This window comes from Cetorhinus maximus, chromosome 4 (assembly GCF_964194155.1).
Source record: "Cetorhinus maximus chromosome 4, sCetMax3.hap1.1, whole genome shotgun sequence".
Classification (NCBI taxonomy): Eukaryota; Metazoa; Chordata; class Chondrichthyes; order Lamniformes; family Cetorhinidae; genus Cetorhinus; species Cetorhinus maximus.
Genome location: NC_135882.1, coordinates 122,563,776 through 122,582,754, shown reverse-complemented (window position 1 = coordinate 122,582,754; position 18,979 = coordinate 122,563,776). Strand labels below are relative to the sequence as shown.

General features: G+C 40.9%; 1 protein-coding gene across 1 annotated transcript in view; it reads right to left on the bottom strand.

The window, feature by feature from the left end:
• The window catches only part of necab1 (N-terminal EF-hand calcium binding protein 1), a 326,564-nt gene that overhangs the window by 240,138 nt on the left and 67,447 nt on the right, over positions 1-18,979 (bottom strand). The window contains exon 3 of the mRNA XM_078541237.1: positions 15,549-15,657. Coding sequence (XP_078397363.1) covers positions 15,549-15,657 — 109 coding nt within the window. The remainder of the gene's footprint in view (positions 1-15,548; positions 15,658-18,979) is intronic.

The window sequence follows — 18,979 nt, the reverse complement described above, 5'->3', positions numbered from 1 at the left end:
ATTTAGGACTGAGATGAGGAGAAATTTATTCACCCAGAAAGCGGTGAGCCTGTGGAATTCGCTACCACAGAAAGTAGTTGAGGCCAAAACATTGTATGTTTTCAAGAAGGAGTTAGATATAGCTCTTGGGGCGAAAGGTATCAAAGAGTATGGGGAGAAAGCGGGAGCAGGCTGTTGAGTTGGATGATCAGCCATGATCATGATGAATGGCGGAGCAGGCTCAAAGGGCTGAATGGCCTACTCCTGCTCCTATTTTCTATGTTTCTATGTTTCTAAAAGCCACCAAGTGGGTTGGGGTGAGGAATGCAAATTCATACTAAATTTGAAGACTTCAATAGTTGGTTAAACTCATGGGCCTGGAATTTTCCTACGGCGGGCAGGCTGTACAAGGGTGAGTGGGGGCTGGCGCGGAGCCAATCGCCACGCATGATCAGCTCCGTGGTGCTATTTTATGTGGGCGGGCCAATTAAGGCCCACCTAACATAATGCACAACCTGTAGCGCTCAGCGCTCTCTGTGCAGGCAGGAGGAGGAGGGAGAGTCAGGGCCTGCCCTCTTTTGTGTATGTGTGCAGAAGATCTCAGCAATCTCTCTGAGGCACGGACCTGCCTTGGGGAGATTGAATGGATAATAAAACATGTTAATAAATGGTGTAAAAATTTATTTAAACAAGTCCCCTCATGTGACAGTGTCACATGAGTTGGGACATGTTTGTAAAGGTGGGAAAATTTATTTATTTGTTTTATAAAAGCTTCAGGAAACCTCATCCTGCCTGAGGATGAGGTTTCCTTAAAAAGCCAAAGGCCTCTTGGGCTTTTCACCTGCCCACCAACCTTAAGGTTGGGCAGACAGCACTCCTAAATACTTTAATTAATTTCTAAATGGCCTTAATAGGCCCTTAACATTCCAGTGGACATGCAGCTGGCTCCTGCGCGCGCCTGCTGAACGAAATATCGCAATGGTGTGCGACGACATCGGGACACGCCCAACGTCATCGTACATTATTTTATGTATCTGTGTGTTGGGCCCGCCCCCGCACGTCGACCAGAAGATTCTGCCCATGATGTTGTGGCAGAGTAGCGAAGCCTTAAAAACAGGAACTGTGGTCCAGGTGCTACCCCACATGAAGTGGATGGTGTAAGACTTCCACCCACCTGTTTGCCCTCATTTTGATACTCTCCCCAATCTCTAGGAAGGGGGTCACATAACTAATATGGAATGGCTCCCTTGCCACTGTCATTGCTGTGAGAATACCCACCTTGCAGACGCAGAAGAATTTCAAAGTTGCACCTTGATTGCCTGATGAAATGGCAATCTCTGTCAAAATGACTGCTATTTGGATAGGGGAATATTGTGTTCACATACAGTTGTGTGTGATAAATATATCCACTTTAGTTTTTTGTATTCATTCATGGACTATGGGTGTCGCTGGCTAGGCCAACATTTATTGCCCATCCCTAATTGCCCTGGAAAAGGCAGAGAGCTGCATTCTTGAACTGCTGCAGTCCATGTGGTGTAGGTACACCCACAGTGCTGTTAGGTGGGGTTCCAGGACATTGACAGCGACAGTGAAGGAATGATGATATATTTCAAAGTCAGGATGGTGTGTGGCTTGGAGGGGAACTTGCAAGTGGTGATGTTCCCGTGTGTATACTGCCCCTGTCCTTCTAGATGTTGTGGTCATGGGTTTGGAAGGTGGAGTTTAGAAGAGTAAGAGGTGACTTGATCGAAACATATAAGACCCTGAGGGGTCTTGACAGAGTGGATGTGGAGAGGATGTTTCCACTCATGGGAGAATCCAGAACTAGGGGTCACTGTTTAAAAATAAGGAGTCACCCATTTAAAATGGAAATGAGGCGAAATCCTTTCTCTCAGAGGGTCGTGAGTCTCTCTTCATGAAAAGGCGGTTGAAGCTGAATATTTTTAAGGCAGAGGTGGATAGATTCTTGGTAAGCAAGGGGGGGATAGGTTATCGGAGGTAGGCGGGATGCAGATTTGAGGTTACTATCAGGTTAGCCATGATCTTATTAAATGGCAGAGCAAGCCCGAGGGGCCGAATGGTCTACTCCTCCTCCTTATTCGTATGTTCGTATGTGTTGCCTAAGGAGCCTTGCTGGTTTCCTACACTGCATCTTGTAGATGGTTCGCACTGCTGCCAGTGTGCGTCTGTGGTGGAGGGAGTGAATGTTTATGGATGTGGTATCCATCAAGTAGGCTTCTTTGTCCTGGATAGTGTCAAGCTTCTTGAGTGTTGTTGGGGCTGCACTCATCCAGGCAAGTGGAGAGTATCCCATCATACTCCTGACTTGTGCCTTGAAGATGGTGGACAGGCTTTGGGGAGTCAGGAGGTGAGTTACTTGCCACAGGATTCCTAGCCTCTGACCTGCTCTTGTAGCCACAATATTTATATGGATAGTCCAGTTCAGTTTCTCATCAATGGTAACCCCCAGGGTGTTGATGGTGGTGGATTCAGTGATGACAATGCCACTGAATGTCAAGAGGCGATGGTTAGATATTCTCTTTGTTGGAGATGGTCATTGCCTGACACTTGTGTGGCATAAATGTTACTTGTCACTTGTCAGCCCAAGCCTGAATGTTGTCCAAGTCTTGCTGCATTTGGACATGGACTGCTTCAGTATCTGAGGAGCCACAGATGGTGCTGAACATTGTGCAATCAGGGGCTAATATCCCCACTTCTGACCTTATGATGGAAGGAAGGTCATTGAAGAAGCAGCTGAAGATGGTTGTGTCTAGGACACTACCCTGAAGAACTACTGCAGCGATGTCCTGGAACTAAGATGATTGACCTCCAACAACCACAAGCATGTTCCTTTGTGCGAGGTATGACTCCAACCAGCAGAGAATTTACCCCCTGATTCCCATTGGCTCCAGTTCTGCTAGGGCTCCTTGATGCTTCACTCAACCAAATGCTGCCTTGATGTCAAGGGCAGTCACTCTCACCTCACCCCTGGAGTTCAGCTCTTTTGTACATGCTTGAAATGAGGCTGTAATGAGGTCAAGAGCTGAGTGACCCTGGCAGAACCCAAACTGGGCATCAGTGAGCAGGTTATTGCTAAACCCAAGCAGCTTGATAGTACTATTAATGATCCCTTCCATCACTTTACTGATGATTGAGAGTGTACTGATGGGGTGGTAATTGGCCAGTTTGTATATGTCCTGCTGTTTGTGTACAGGACATATCTGGGCAATTTTCCACATTGCCAGGAAATGCCAGTGTTGTAGCTGTACTGGAACAGCTTGGCTAGTGGCGCGGCAAGTTCTGGAGCACAAGTCTTCAGTACTATTGCCGGAATATTGTTAGAGCCCATAGCCTTTGCAGTATCCAGTACCTTAAGCTGTTTTTTGACATCACATGGAATGAATCGAACTGGCTGAAGACTGACATCTGTGATGCTGGAGACATCCAGAGGTAGTCAAGATGGATCATTCACTCGGCACTTCTGGTTGAAGATTGTTGCAAATGCTTCAGCCTGACCTTTTGCTCTGATGTGCTGGACTCTCTCATTATTGAGGATGGGGATATTTGTGGAGCTTCCTCCTCCAGTGACTTGTTTAATTGTCCACCACCATTCACGATTGGATATGGCAGGAAAGCAAAGCTTAGATCTGATCCGTTGAATGTGGAATCGTTTAGTTCTGTCTATTGCTTGCTGCTTTTGCTGCTTGACAGGCAATTAGTCTTGTGTTGTAGCTTCACCAAGTTGACACCTCATTTTTAAGTATGCCTGATGCTACTCCTGGCATGCCCTCCTGCACTCTTCATTGAACCAGAGTTGATCCTTGTTAATAAGAAGGACTTTCCATGGTCGACAGGGCTGAGTTCGTTGTTATAATTTCTGATGCCTAGACTGATGCTGGGTGGTCTGTCCAGTTTCATTTCTAATCCATTTTAATACAACTGAGTGGCTTGCTAGGCCATTTCAGAAGGTATTTCATAGTGGATCTGGAGTCACACTTAAAGAGAGCAGATTTTATTTTTCATGTGTTTTATATTTTATTTTTTAGGTTTCACTGGCTGTCCAACTCTAATTGCCTTTATTTAGAGGGTATTTAAGAGTCAACCGCATTGCTGTGGGTCTGTGAGTCACATGTAGGCTAGACCAGGTAAGGGATTTCCCTAAAGGGCATTGGTGAACCAGATTGGTTTTACAACAATTGACAATGGTTTCATGGTCGTAAGTGAACTTTTAATTCCAGGTTTTTATTGTATTCAAATTCCACCATCTGCCACGGTGGGATTTGAACCTGGGTCCCCCGTGTCTGATCCATCTCCTGCGCCTCTGCCCTCACACCTTCCTCTCCCTCCCAGAACCATGATAGGGTGCCCCTTATCCTCACTTTTCATCCCACTAGCCTTCGTATTCAAACGACCATCCTCCACCATTTCCGCCAACTCCAGCATGATGCCCACCACCAAACACATCTTCCCTTCACCCCCCTTATCGGCATTCCGTAGTGACCATTCCCTCCGGGATATCCTGGTCCACTCCTCCATCACCCCCAACATCTCAACCCCCTCCCACGGCACCTTCCCATGAAACTGCAGAAGGTGTAACACCTGACCCTTTACTTCCCCTCTCCTCACCGTCCAAGGGCCCAAGCTTTCAAGTGAAGCAGCGCTTCACTTGCACTTCCCTCAATTTGGTCTACTGCACTCGCTGCTCCCAATGTGGTCTCCTCTACATTGGAGAGACCAAACGCAGACTGGGTGACCGCTTTGCAGAACACCTTCAGTCTGTCCGCAAGTATGACTCAGACCTTCCTGTTGCTTGCCATTTTAACAAACCATCCTGCTGTCATACCCACATGTCCGTCCTTGGCTTGTTGCAATGTTCCAGTGAAGCTCAACGCAAATTGGAAGAACAGCACTCATCTTCTGATTAGGCACTTTACAGCATTCCAGACTTAACATTGAGTTCAACAACTTCAGACCATGAACTCTCTCCTTCATCCTCACCCCTTTTTGATCCCTTTTTATCAAATATTTATTTTTAAAATTTTTATATATATTTTTTCCATCTATTTCTGTTATTATTATTATTTTTTAAATTTATTTCCATTTTTATTCATTGTTTTATCCCCCACCTTTTAGCCTATTTCGGTGCTTTTTTCCCACACCATCCCCTCCCCCCACTCCACCCCCACTAGGGCTTATTCTGCTTTCTACTCCTAATGTCACCATTAGCACCTCCTTTAGCCATAATCACCGCCACCAACACCCCTTCAACCTTTTGTCTATGACATCTTTTGCAATCTCTCCTTTGCCTCCGCCTATCACTGGCCTTCTATCCAGCTTCACTTGTCCCACCCCCCTTAAACAGTATATATTTCACCATATTTTTACTCCTCTTTAGTTCTGAAGAAGAGTCACACAGACTCGAAACGTTAACTCTGTCTTTCTCTCCACAGATGCTGAGTTTTTCTAGCACTTTTTGTTTTTGTTTCAGATTTCCAGCATCCGCAGTATTTTGCCTTTATCCCCAGGGTATTACCCTGCCTCTCTGCATTACTAGTCAGTAACAATACCACATTGCCGCTACCAGCTCCCTCCAAAGTATGCATTCATACCTACTGCTGGCCAAACACAGGTGGAACTGGTGTGATTTCTGGGACAGGTTGCAAAAGTGAAGTCATTGTCAGAGTGGAGTGGGCTGGACAAGCTGTCCGCCTCCCCTCCATTGAAATTTGTCATTGCAGGTTGAAAACCTGGTGGAAATAAGTGCTGCCCTAAATTCCTATCCAAATACAGAATGTATCATGCCTTCAAAACCCTGGAATTTCTATTCTATTTTCTTCTAAAGGAAATCTGATTCTATTCTGCTTTTCTTAATACAGTAAAACCCATCAAAATGCTCCCTCCAGGCTTCCTGCCTATGTATATATTATTTCTAAAATTTAGCGTGAAGAAATGTGATTGCTACTTATGTTGCTCAGTGGGTGATTCAAGGTGTGCATAATACAATTATGCACCAAGACAGATAAATCGTTCCCTTCCAAAAGTAAGAATGGATGCTGAAGACGATCAATTCACCTTATTGTCCGCTGAGAGCCATCAGCGAAAAAAAATTGACGGCAGCCAATGCTGTTAGCTCACATGCCACAAATGCAAATCCCATTCAGCTATCTATTCTGGAAATCCCAGGTCAATGCCATAGACAATAAAACTGTCACTTAATGCAGCGTGAGACACCAATCTACAACTGTAATTTTGGATCAACTTGACATTGCTGCAACATGCCTTGTCTGGCAGTACACAACGCTGTCACAAGATATCAGCAGAGGCTTCTTTGATTCTCCAGGGCTTTTTTGACCTCCAACAACACCTCACAGACCAAAATAGGTTTTGTTTTCTCAGGAATAACATGTGCAGTTAATGACTAATGACTAATAGCTTAAATAAAGAATAATTGAACTAACAGATATAACTAGGTAGATTTAAAGAATGTAAATTCTTTGGTCTGATCTAACTACATTTATACTGATTGCATATGCCAAGTAATTTATTTATTTGTGTATACTGCTGTCAAATTGAATGATTAGTTCTAACCCTTCACTGATCTCACAAACTTCTCACATTGAAATTCTTGTAGTCAAGACTGCTGACTATCAATGAGGCATTCGCCATCCACCTCTGGGACAACTACTGAAAAACATGAAAGCAGTTTATGGGTTACATCCGAAGACCCAATGTGATTTTATAAAACTTATTTTTCTGAAGGAGGATTTCATTTTCTTATCATCAGAAAGGATTTGAGCAGCAAATGCAGACAGGCTGACAGATAAAATGCTATTAGCAATCATGAGTGTTTACTTTCTTAAAATGTTTCTTGTACTTCAATTAATGCTTAAATTGCTTTCTGCAACCTTCTGTAACAAAGTCAGTGAAGCAACGGCTAACAGCAGTGGCATCATCAGCAACGCAGAGGGTACAGGAAGCCTACAGGAACAAAACAAGACTGCTTTTCTCTGAAATTCGTGATCTGAATAAGAATGTGTTAATGGAATAGTTCAATAATATAGTCCAACAAGATGGATCACAAATTAACAATAACTCCAGATAGAGAGGGGCTATTTGAGTCATTCAAATATTCTGCTGACCTTTTTTTCCATTTTCTAGAGGCTAGAAGACCATTATAAGCTCAGAATACTCTTATGCTTCCCCACATTTATATTTGAATCCTGCAGGTTAGTTTCACGTCTTGCTTCTGCTGTTTGACAAATCATTTGGTGACTCCCACTGACGGCAAAACAACACTAATGTTATATTTTGGTACCAGCCTGCCTTTTCTTCTGACATGTATATGTGTGTCTTATCCTAAGATGACTGACTAATGCCTGATTTTTGCAAGCCGAGATGTTGAGGATTAATCAGGCACGATCTAATTAAAATTGTTTTCCATCACTTAAGCATCGTGTTAACACATGTTGGTGTTAGAATTTGCAATTTACAAAAACAATGTTAGTGTTTTGGGCTTTTACCAAATTCTGCACCTGTTAAAGTAAATGTTAAAATGATGGTTTCAGTTAACTCCTTCCTTTCAATGGTATCTGCTAGCAATTACTGGAAACCTTCTAATACTTAATGGGCTGAATTATCTGTTCTGGTCCTGTGCTGTAATATTCTCTGATTCTACAGGGTACGGAGATTAGGTTAGGAGTTTATGCAGGGAAAAAAGCATTGGTGCTGACTTGACATGCTGAATAATCTGTTTCTGTGATCTGATTGAAATCAGAGTGAATTATTTAATAGTTGTACTATGCAGACTGCGATAGCATTCACATTCTCAAACTAAATTTAGAATATTACATACTCAGACCTATTTCTGCCTCTTTCTGAAAGGGACTGCTTTCTTTTAGCACTACCTGGGGTCTGTAAGATGCTGACTAAACTGATTGATGTTTCAACTGCTGGATAGATACTAAATCTATCCAAAGCCCCTGTGTAATTTTGCTGTTGTTTCAATTATTTAAAAAAACTCCACTAAAACAGCATAAGCTGTATTTCCCTCTGTTTGGAGGAAACTGGTTTTAACACTTCTGCCTAGTTTGGGGGAAGTACTGTGCAACTGATTTCAATGGAAAGAAAAATCTGGTGGCTGATTCGCTAATTACTAAATACCCATTTTTTTGCTTCCGTCAAAGTTGAAGGTTTCACCCTTTATATTCACAAGGAACCTAACATCGTGCATATACATTCCTTTTCCATCATTCCATTTAACCAAGTGCCTGGGATCAATGGTAATGACATTCGAGTCCAAAGAGAAAAGATTGCTCTTGCTTGCACCTGAAAGCATCCCATCCATGGAGAGAAGTGCCACAGAAGGAGAAATGTCAACCATCAGACCATGAAGTATACATGCTGAGGATACACTTAAGCCCCTTGAAATAAAGGAAGAAGGACCCGCATTTTCATAACACTTATCACAACACTAGGGCAGCCCACAGCATTTTACAACCAATGAAGCACTTTTGCAGTGTGGTCATGGTTGTAATGTAGGAAATATAGCAACAAATTTACACAAGTCCCGCAAACAGCAACATGATCATTGTAAAGTGTCTATTAATTGTATGGAGGTGCATGGAATTAAACTGGGATGCAGTTGTGCCCTATAAATAGGAACTGACTGAAATTGTGGTGGCTGGATTAGGAGATGCATGGTTGTAATGTGTATCTCTGTAAATAAATGATTATAAAGGTGTGTAAAGATTGCTTCCAGATCTGGTTTCCTGGAGTGTGGCATAATAGCAAAGGATGGTTTCGCTAAAGGTGAAGGCTGAAAACTAAGAAAATAGGGTTGTAATTCCATACAAAATAGCTGGAGTAAGCCATTTTCTAGGTACTGATGCAGTCTTTGGTGAAATAACCAAGCTGCTGAGTAAACCTTCTATTAAAACGGCACAAATGAACCTTGACATGGAACCTGATAAGGCAATTATGTTTGGAAAGTTGATTGACCTGCAGTTTACCCAGTCAGGGCAATATTTTGTATCCTCTGAACCAAATCTTATTTTACGCATTAGAGTGTCAGTCAAGTATTAATGACATCAGGTGATAATATCAGATTTAAAAAATACAAGTTATCTTTAACTTACATAGGCAGTGTGTTCACATTATTCAAAGGTGAAAAAATTCCTGCTAAAAGATGCAATTGTGCTTGATGAAGAGTATGTGAAGCAAGTAGATTAGTGAGAATTGTGAAATCTACATTAAAAAAAATTCAAAGGATGCCACCAGATGGTATTGTAAGCCTTCCCTTGGTACATAACCAAAATTAGATAGTTTCCATGGATCCAAAGGTATGGGACAAAGGAAGAGCTATTTCCATTCTACATTTTGTAGACCTGGCAACCAGATTTAGCCTTTCTAAATTAACAATTGCAAGGACAAAATGGTCATTTTAGACAAAATCATGGAGAATTGGATAGGGATCAAACCTGGGACACAAGTGCAGTTTGTGACTGAAGATGGAGGGACAACTTGCAAATGACAAGTACAGAGGTATGTGAAAGGGTAAACATTATAGTCCTGAATACCGCAGCTCAAGGTTGTAACTGATCGGTCTATGATGGACCCTACGAAAGAAATCATGCAGAGATCGATAAAATGCTGCAGAAAATTTTAGCTGATCAACCAGACTACAAGTTGAAAACCACCTGAGTTCATGCAAATAATTTATTCCAGATAGTTGGAGGGTATAATCCTTATCAATTAAACCATGGGCAAAATCCCAAATTGCCTTCTCTTCTCTATGATAGTCCTTCTGCACTAGAAAGAATTACAATTAGTTCAATTTTTCTGCACCTCTGGATGCTTTAATTGCAAGAAGATGGACTTTCATCAAAGATGATGCGCTTGAATATGGGACTTATAAGGCTAATGTGAGGTTTGTTGCTAGGGGCTCTGAAGGGTGACTGAATGGATTCTCCTACAGCTGGAAAAGTAACTTTAAAAATCTTTTTAGCTCTTTTGGGCCACATAGTCATGGGAGTAACTAAAAGCAGCATATCTGCAAGACAATACTTTATAGAGAAGTTGTTCTGAAACTGTCCAAAGAGACAGCAGAGACAGAAAGGAAATGATGGACACTAAACAAATGCACCAAAGACCTGAATGATGCTTCTAGGGTATGATATCTTTTGGGGAGTTGTTCTGTTGAAAATGGGGTGTGTCCAACTAAAACTGGACTCCACAATGTTTTATTAGCATCATAAATGAACATTTTCAGGCATTTTCATGATGCAATTTGGTGATTTCTTATGGGACGGTTCTGTGGAATTTGAGTAATGTGTTATTAATAAGATTAGAGTAGAATTTAAAATTGGGAGCCAGGCTTGTGGGGCTTTAAAATATATTGGTTTAGATATTAAGCAAAGTAGTTCAGGTGTAACTTTATTTGAACAATCTTATTGCAGTGTGTTACCCCAATTCAAGTTAATCATATTAGGTCATTGCAGAAAAATAATGTTAGATCTAAAGGAGAGAGAGAAATGGTAATGTTCAATTGGCCACTTGAACTGGTTGTGCACTCAGGTTAGACCAGATGCTAGTCTGATGTGTTGGAGTTAAGTACTATGATAGAGTACTTTATTTTTAGAGTAGATTAAGTACGCTAAAGTAGAGAATGTCTTAATAAGACATTAAGAAAATTAAATCTGTATAAATGCTTACTTAAGTTCCCCTCCTTAGGTGACCCAAAAAACATGAAGCTGATCATTCTTGTAATGCTTCACATGTTAATCTCCCTTATGAGTACTCTAGTGTAACTTGTTTCATAATGGCCCTGATCTTCTGTGAAGTTTCAATTGTCATCGGATTGCTGCTCCAGTCAAACATTTACATGCCTCGATGCTGCTCCGCATTTCTTTCTGAGCCTGGCTTATCCAGAAAGCAGAGAACCATGTCCCTTGAAGAAGCCCATTGCAGCACTGCAGCCATGGAGAAGACAAGGCATGCCCCCTTTTTACAGCACCAGTTGCTGTATGGTAAGTTTAAATGTCAGTGTGAATGTTAGTGAATGGGTGAATGGCTGAATGGCTGAGTGGATGAATGAGTGAATGGGCAGGATGGTAGGGGGGGTGGGTGGGTGAGGTAGGTGCATAGGGTGGGTGAGATAAATGAGTGAGGTGGCAGGTAGGTGAGGTGGCAGGTGGGGAGGGTGGCAGGTGGGTGTGATGGCAGGTGAGTCAGGGAGTAGTCAATTCAGGTCAGTAGGTGTAGTCAGGTCAGGGGCTGGTCAGGCCAGGTCAGGGGGTTGTCGGGTGGTGGGGGGTAGTCAGGTTTGGTCATTGGGGGTAGTCAGGTTGGGTCAGGTTAGGTCTTAGTGGGGGTGTCAGGGAGGTATTCAGGTGATTGGGGGTGTAGTTGGGTCAGGTGGGGCTGGAAAATAGTTGGGGGGTTGGCGGTAGCCGGGAAAGGGGGTCAGCAGGGGGTGCGGTGGAACCATGTGGTCTGGGAGGATAGTCACGTCATGTCGAAGGGTAGTCAGGTAGTTGGTGGGTTAGGGTGTAGTTAGGGGCATGGGGGTAGTCAGGGGGTCGGGGGGGGGGGGCGCGATAAGGGAGTCAGGGGAGTCAGTGTGAATGATTGGGGGGCAGTTCTGTAGTTACCCAGGAGTTAGACTAGAATTTTTCAGTCGGAGACATTCATGGAGGGTTTCAGGGAGCAGGGGAATTGCCCATCAGAAGTTGAAACTCCCTGGGCATTTCCCACGGAGGTCAGTGTGAACAGGACTTCCGCAGGGTCTTGACGGGATCTCGGGCCAAACATCTTGTCTACAACAATCAGGAGGCCGGAAGATCTGAGCCAATACTTCTGATGGGTTAAAATGCAAAATGTCCTTTAGCTTGAGAAGCCAAGAAAATAAAAATAATTGCTAAAACTACCTTGTCTGCCGGAACATCGGCTTTTGTGGAGGCTGTGGGTATGGGATTTTATTTGTCAAATATTTTAAGTGAGATTCTACACAATGGGTGTACTGAAGATAGTATACCTATTGACTGTCAAGTAGATAATTGTTCATCGTGGGAAAATGTAAGAAAAGGTTATGTATTGATCTTGCTGGCCAGAACCAAATGCTGGAGAGAAAGAAAATCTCTAAAATTAAATGGCTGGATGCAAGTATTGAATTGTCTGACAGTTTTGCAAAAGGAAATACATGTATAAAGAAACGTTTAAAGGTTGTAGAGGAGGGTTGTCTCACAATGTAATGCTTGTACAGAATATGGATCTCTTTGATTTAATTTATTTTGAAATATTGCTAGTATATATAAACACTATCATTTATTAAAGAGTGAAAATGAAATCTGCTAATTGTATTTTAGAGAATACAGGCAGTGGGCATTAATTGGGGATTCACTTGAGCTTGTGTAAATAAGAACAGACTGAAATTATGGTGGTTGGGTTAGGAGGTGCACGTGTGGATCTCTTTTAATAAATGCTTATAAAAGTGTGTAAAGATTGTTGCCAGTTCTATCCTTGGCCACTTGGCTTTCTGGAGTATAACAATAACAACTAGAAAATGTGTTTTAGTGATGCTGTTGGAGGGATAAATAATAGTATGTGATGTTTTTAATCCATGTGAGAGGACAGTTTAAGGTCTTACTTGAAAGACACCACATTTGTGCTCCCTCAGTGCTACACAGAAGTGTGAGACTAGATTTTGCACTCAACTTAGAGTGAGTCTTGAACCTACAATTTCTGACTCAGAGGCAAGAGTGCTACATCTGAGCCATAGCTGCCTTACATGTCTAGTAACACTACAGAGAGGCAATGGGAGACGAGAGAGTTGGAAGTGAACTACCAGGAAAAGTTGTTAATGACATTAAGTTGTTATAGTTTGCAAACATTAATTGGAAGGTTGTTGAATATAGCACAGATGCGTCTTCAAAGTCACATATGATAGTCCACCATTAAAAATTACTGTCCTAGTTCCCCTCCTAAATGCTTTTTATCAAGAAGCTGTAATTGTGGAGGATGAAGGAATAGCAGAAAAACTAAATAAATAAACATTAACATGTTGTTAGGGTGAAATGAAAAATGTGGAAGAAGGCTCAGGTAGAGCATTAACATGACCTCAATCTATTGGACTGAATGGTCCTTTGCTGGCCCTAATTTCTATGTAATACTATAAACTGATATTTTATAAATGACATTGGTAATAAAAAGAAAGAGATGCTAGAGGAGAATGTGGAATGATTGTGAGATAGCTGTAGAAAAGAAATTGATGGTGAAAAGCAGCCTCAATGTGTCAGATAAGTCAGATGGCCATCACAGCATGCACCCTATGCTGTTGTACGCATTTAGAGAGGTGATGGTGCACATTTTTTCAATTCATTTAAAATATACAAATTGTAACATTGAACTGAAGAATGGAAAATATAAATCCTGAGTGAACCACTATAGTTTTCGAACATTGCAGCACACCTATTTACACTCACATGACTTTTACTTTTTTCTGTCAGGAAACCAGCTCCAAGCTGCCAAATTCTGCATTTAACTCGAGTGTATTAGTCTGTGTCAAGCAGCCCCCTTGAGAAAGACAGGCTGTAAATTCAATATGTTAATTGATCATTTAGAGCGATATTAACATGGCTTTTGGAATTTACTTTGGATTCACAGATATCCCAGGTTCCCTGGAAGCCACCAGTGAAAGCAATGCAAAAGCACAGTGGTAATTGAGGGGCTGCCGATATAACAGGGAAATATGCCAATAAGCAATGAAATCTCACAGCTGATTCATGTCTGATTGTGTGAAAGGCTTTGTTTAGAATACTTGTCCTGAGAGGTTATTTTAAAACTCTACAGGCTATTTTCATACTTTTGGACATTAGTTTCACAACTTTAAAAATTTGTGCCGCTTCTGTCATTTTTCCTGCCTGCTTGGGTCATGAAATCACTTTTGGCATTGAACCCAGAATACTCCAGCTACTCATCTCTTCCGCTACCACCAGCCACATCTTCTTGATTTCACTGGTGTGTTTCTTCCTCCCATCAGTATGGAACAGTATCTCCTCGTGGAACTTTACAGAACACAACATTAAATCCAGGGAAGTGTCAATAAAGTGAGGTGAAGCCTTTAAGTGTGCACACTCCAACCTGTCACTTCCTTGAGTTCTGCTCCCAATTCCAGTATCCATTGAAGAGCCTGTATCCTTAAAAGAACAGAGAACAATCCAGAGCCAACTTCAATGGAGTAAGAATGGACCTAGGCTGAACAAATTGGATTCAAAGGTTGGCAGGAAAAATGGTAGCTGGACAATGGTCTACCTTCAAAGAAGAGAAAGTTTGGGCATAGTCAAGGTATATTCCCTCAAAAGGGAGAGGTAGGGCAAACAAATCCAGAGCTGTCTGGATGACAAAAAAGATAGAAATTAAGATAAAGAAGAAAAAGTGTATTTATGACAGCTGTTTGGCTGAAAGTATAATTGAGAACCAGGCTGAAATACAAAGGTTCAGAGGGAAGGTGAAAAACCAAATAAGAGAAGCAAAGAGGGAGTATGAAAAGAGACTGACAGCTAACATAAAAGGGAATCCCAAAGTCTTCAATAGGCATATAAATAGTAAAAGAGAGGTTAAAAAGGGGATAGGGCTGATTAGAGACCAAAAAGGATTTTTACACATGGAGGCAGAGGGCATAGCTGAGATATTAAATGGATACTTTGCATCTGCCTTTACCATGGAAGAAGAAGCTACCCAGACTATGGTGAAAGAGGAAGTAATTCAGGCACTAGAAGGGTTTAAAATTGATCAGCAGGAGGTATTGGATAGGCTGTCTGCACTTAAAGTTGATAAGGCAGCAGGACCAGACAGGTTATTTTCTGTCGGGCAGGTTTAATTGAAGCATTCATAATGGAATCAGACCGTTATGTGAAAAAGAATAATTTGCAGGGTTATGGGGAGAAGGTGGGGCAATGGCATTAAGTGAACTGCTCATTCGGAAAGCTGGAGCAAACATGATGGGCTGAGTGGCCTCCTTCTGCACTGTAACAATTGTGTGATTCTGTCAAATACTGGAGTTGAAATTGACTCATACAGGTTGTCATCATTTCTGTTCAACCTAATTGGTGGAGAAACCTGGAAATAATATGTTAATATAGCGGTTGCATTTTAAAAGCCACTGACAGAGGCATTGCACTTAATTCCAGGTTTCCTATATTTTACCAAACCACCCACCACTCTCAGCACATCAGCAACTTAAAACAACTCCTCCACTAACTGAAATCACAGTTCATTTACTGCATAAATGCTCCCTGATTGCTGTGAAGGGAGAAGAATTATGTGAGATAAGGATGTCTTGATTACACAATTGAACTGCACTGAATTTCATCCAAGTTATCTGAAAGATAAAGCAAAGCTGTCTAATGCCACCTGATTCTTTTGCAATGTGAATTTTTTTCTGCTTAAAATTGAGAAAAGTTATACTTTCTACATTTTGTAAGGTTAACTAAAATCTTACCAATTTATAGTTTAAATGAATGCAGGTTTGTGCTGTTACAACAAAGGTAAAGGTGAAGTATTAATATTCTTACTCAGTGTTATTGCTATCAATGGTATGAAACAATTCATGCATCTCTTCTGCATTCAGGACTCCATCTGTAAAGTAAGCCTTGAATTCATCAAAGGACAGCTTGCCATCATCTGTAAGCAAAGAAGAGATTTCACAGTTAAAATGTACTAACTGCCTTCATCTTCATCAACCTGGTCATTTGAAAATCTCTTCACAGTAGCAGTGTGTTAAAAATGGCTACACTGAATCAGAGCATATACTAGGTCAGTGATATGTGCAAAATGGCATTAATCTTTCAAAACTTAACTTGAGACTCATGAGTAAATTAAGTAGATCTGTTTTATAATGATATTTGAGACAACTAACTTATGTATTTTTCCAATTTTTTTTTTGTTGTCGCTAGAATGAACAAGAGATGATTCTACAAGCATAGAATCAGAAAGTGATGAACCACAGAAGGAGGCTAATCAACCCATTGTGCCAGTGCAGGCTCTTCGGTAGATCTAGCCAGTTAGTCCTACTCCCCTGCTCTATCTCTACAGCTCTGTAAATATTTTCCTTTCAAGTATTTGTCCAATTCCCTTTTGAAAGTTACTACTGAATTCCCTTCCATCATCATGAGAATATGACTATTCCGTACCTGAGCCATGTTATCTAGTCCCTAACTAGTCTAATCTTAACTTATAATGTAGTTAGTATAATTTTGAAGTGCTATATACTGTATTCTTATTCTGCATATCAAATGGAAAAAGTGAAAGGGGAGAGAAAATAACGATTTTTGAAACCTTGCAAGCTCTAATCAGCAGCTAGATAACAACAGATCAAAATATATTGAGAAGGTCATAGATGTTAAACAGTTGGTAAAAGCAGCATGAAGGATCAAACATAGAAAATATGTTCAAAGCGAATGTCGCACATAGAGCTTTCAAAAAGAATTTGGGTTATTTCAATGCCATTGATGTAAATTCTTCAGAACATCTGTTGCTTGTGACAGAAGTTGATTAATGCTGCCAGTGTGTGATCTGTTTATTGGGAGGGACTTTCTGGAGCTGTTAAAGCTTTAGATACAAGGGGCTGGATTTTTGTGGAGTCGGGTCAACTCTGAGGACCTTTAACATGGCAGAAGGGAACCTGTATTTGGAAGTCGCACCCCCATTTCTGGCAGATGCCCTTATTGCTGGCAGGGGGGTAAGGGAGAGGGGTGTGAAACACACAGGTGGGAATCCCAAACTAACCAGGGCAGGGTCATTTGAAATGAGTGCTGAGTTCAAACAGACCCCATTTTCACTGTTCCAAGGGCCTTAACCCGTAGGGGTCACAAATTTATTGAGGAGGCATAAACGATCTTGAAGGGCAGATAAGGTATGTTTAAGTGTCCTGATCTGAAGTTATTTAAATCCCCATCCATTTAAAAATGGGAAAAAACAGCTTTCATTTGGAGTAAAAAGGAAAACAATGGCTGATAGAATGCATTGATTGACAGGCTATCTGTTGTAGTTTAGAAAAAAAAAGCTATCTGTTCCTGCAGTTTCAAAAGATTTCATTGCTGACATTTTCCAAGGGTTGTTATTACAGCTAAGCCCATTATGGGTGCTTGGCTGAGTTTCAAAAGCTCCAAAACCACTTATCTCTACAGGGAGGCTGAGTTCACATTTTGACTGATTGTAGTAAGAGACTATTAAAGGATTAACTGTCTTTGATATGTAGTGAATAAAAGTTTGTTTTTACAACAGATTGGCCACTTGATGGGATTTAAAATTTTTGAACGGGTTTCATGAATGAGAGCTTTTTTCTGTATCAAGTATATATGAGTGAGGGCAGTTTCCATAATGTTAGAATATACCAGCGTAAGGAAAATAGAGTGATATAAGTATAAGAGGGATTATGCATGTTGTTCAATCCTGTAAAATCAATGCACGATACATATGGCAGTAACAAACTGATTTTTTTAAAGATTAAAGTAACAACTTAAAACAGAGGGCGACTTGTACATCAGGTTCTGTGACAATTAACTCCTAATTTCAAAGAAATAAGAGTCTTTTCAATTTTAATTTTCAGGAAAAGCAAACATCATGAATAAACTAAGAAAAATGCCAAAAGTGACAATGACAGTATTTCATGTTAAAGTGGTACATTATGAAAGAATGCTAGTGTTTTTTTTAATTCATTCACAGGATGTGGGATTTGCTGGCTGGGCTAGCAGTTATTGTCCATCCCTAGTTGCCCTTGTTCAGACACATTTAACAGTCAACCACATTGCTGTGGATCTGGAATCACATATAGGCCAGATGAGGTAAGGACAGCAGATTTCCTTCCTTAAAGGACACAGTGAGCCAAATGTTTTTAACAACATTTAAAAATCAACAATGGTTTCATAGTCATTATCAGACTTTTAATGCCAGGTTTTTATTAAATTCAAATTCCACCATCTACCATGGCAGGATTCAAACCCAGGTCCCCAAAGCATTACCCAGGGTCTCTGGATTACTAAGATAAAAACAAAAAGCTAAAAGCTACTGCGGATGCTGGAAATCCAAAACAAAAACAGAATTACCTGGAAAAACTCAGCAAGTCTGGCAGCATCGGCGGAGAAGAAATCAGTTAACGTTTCGAAGGGCCATGAAGGCTCGAAACGTTAACTGATTTATTCTCCGCTGATGCTGCCAGACTTGCTGAGTTTTTCCAGGTAATTCTTTCTCTGGATTACTAGTCCAGTGACAATACCACTATGGCACTGCCTCCCATTTGCAACACTCATCCTACACCACATAATATATCTGTAGGCCCTGGTAGGTCTTCACAGCAAAGAGGGGAACTGGCTCCACAGGAACTGGATTTGCAAGTACTAACTCCATATACCCCAGGTCCGGAATTGCAGAGCTGTTCTATTTGTCATTCTTTCACCTTGTCACAAATGGCAGTCAAGGAAAATATGACCCTTATAAACTAGAATACTACAATGCAGTATGAAAAATGAATGCATTCAGAAAGCAAAGATGTAGTTTATATTAATAAATCAACCAATTCATGGTTAATATCACTAGTATAATTTCAAGCCTATACCTAAACTCTCCTTCTAATTGACCAATCACTTACATCATTTTAAAAATGCAATGTATTTGAACATATCATTACATTAACCCTGCTAAGCTATTTTTTTCTAAGCCAATCTTTATCTAAACTTACCTCAGTATATTTTCTATGTATTCTTAAGGTATTTTTCTATGTTGCATTACTTCTAATGTCCATTTGATCCTAACCGCCGACACTGCTGTCATCAATCTCGATTAGAAAATCCTCCCTTTCTTCTACAACAAAGAATGTTTCCTTACACAATCTTATTTCTTTCTTTTCTCTGTTAGTAACTTCTTCCCCTGAGCTACTATTTTCATTTTGCTGGTTGGTCCACAAACAATTCCATCATCTTCTCTACAATCTTCTGATAACCAGATC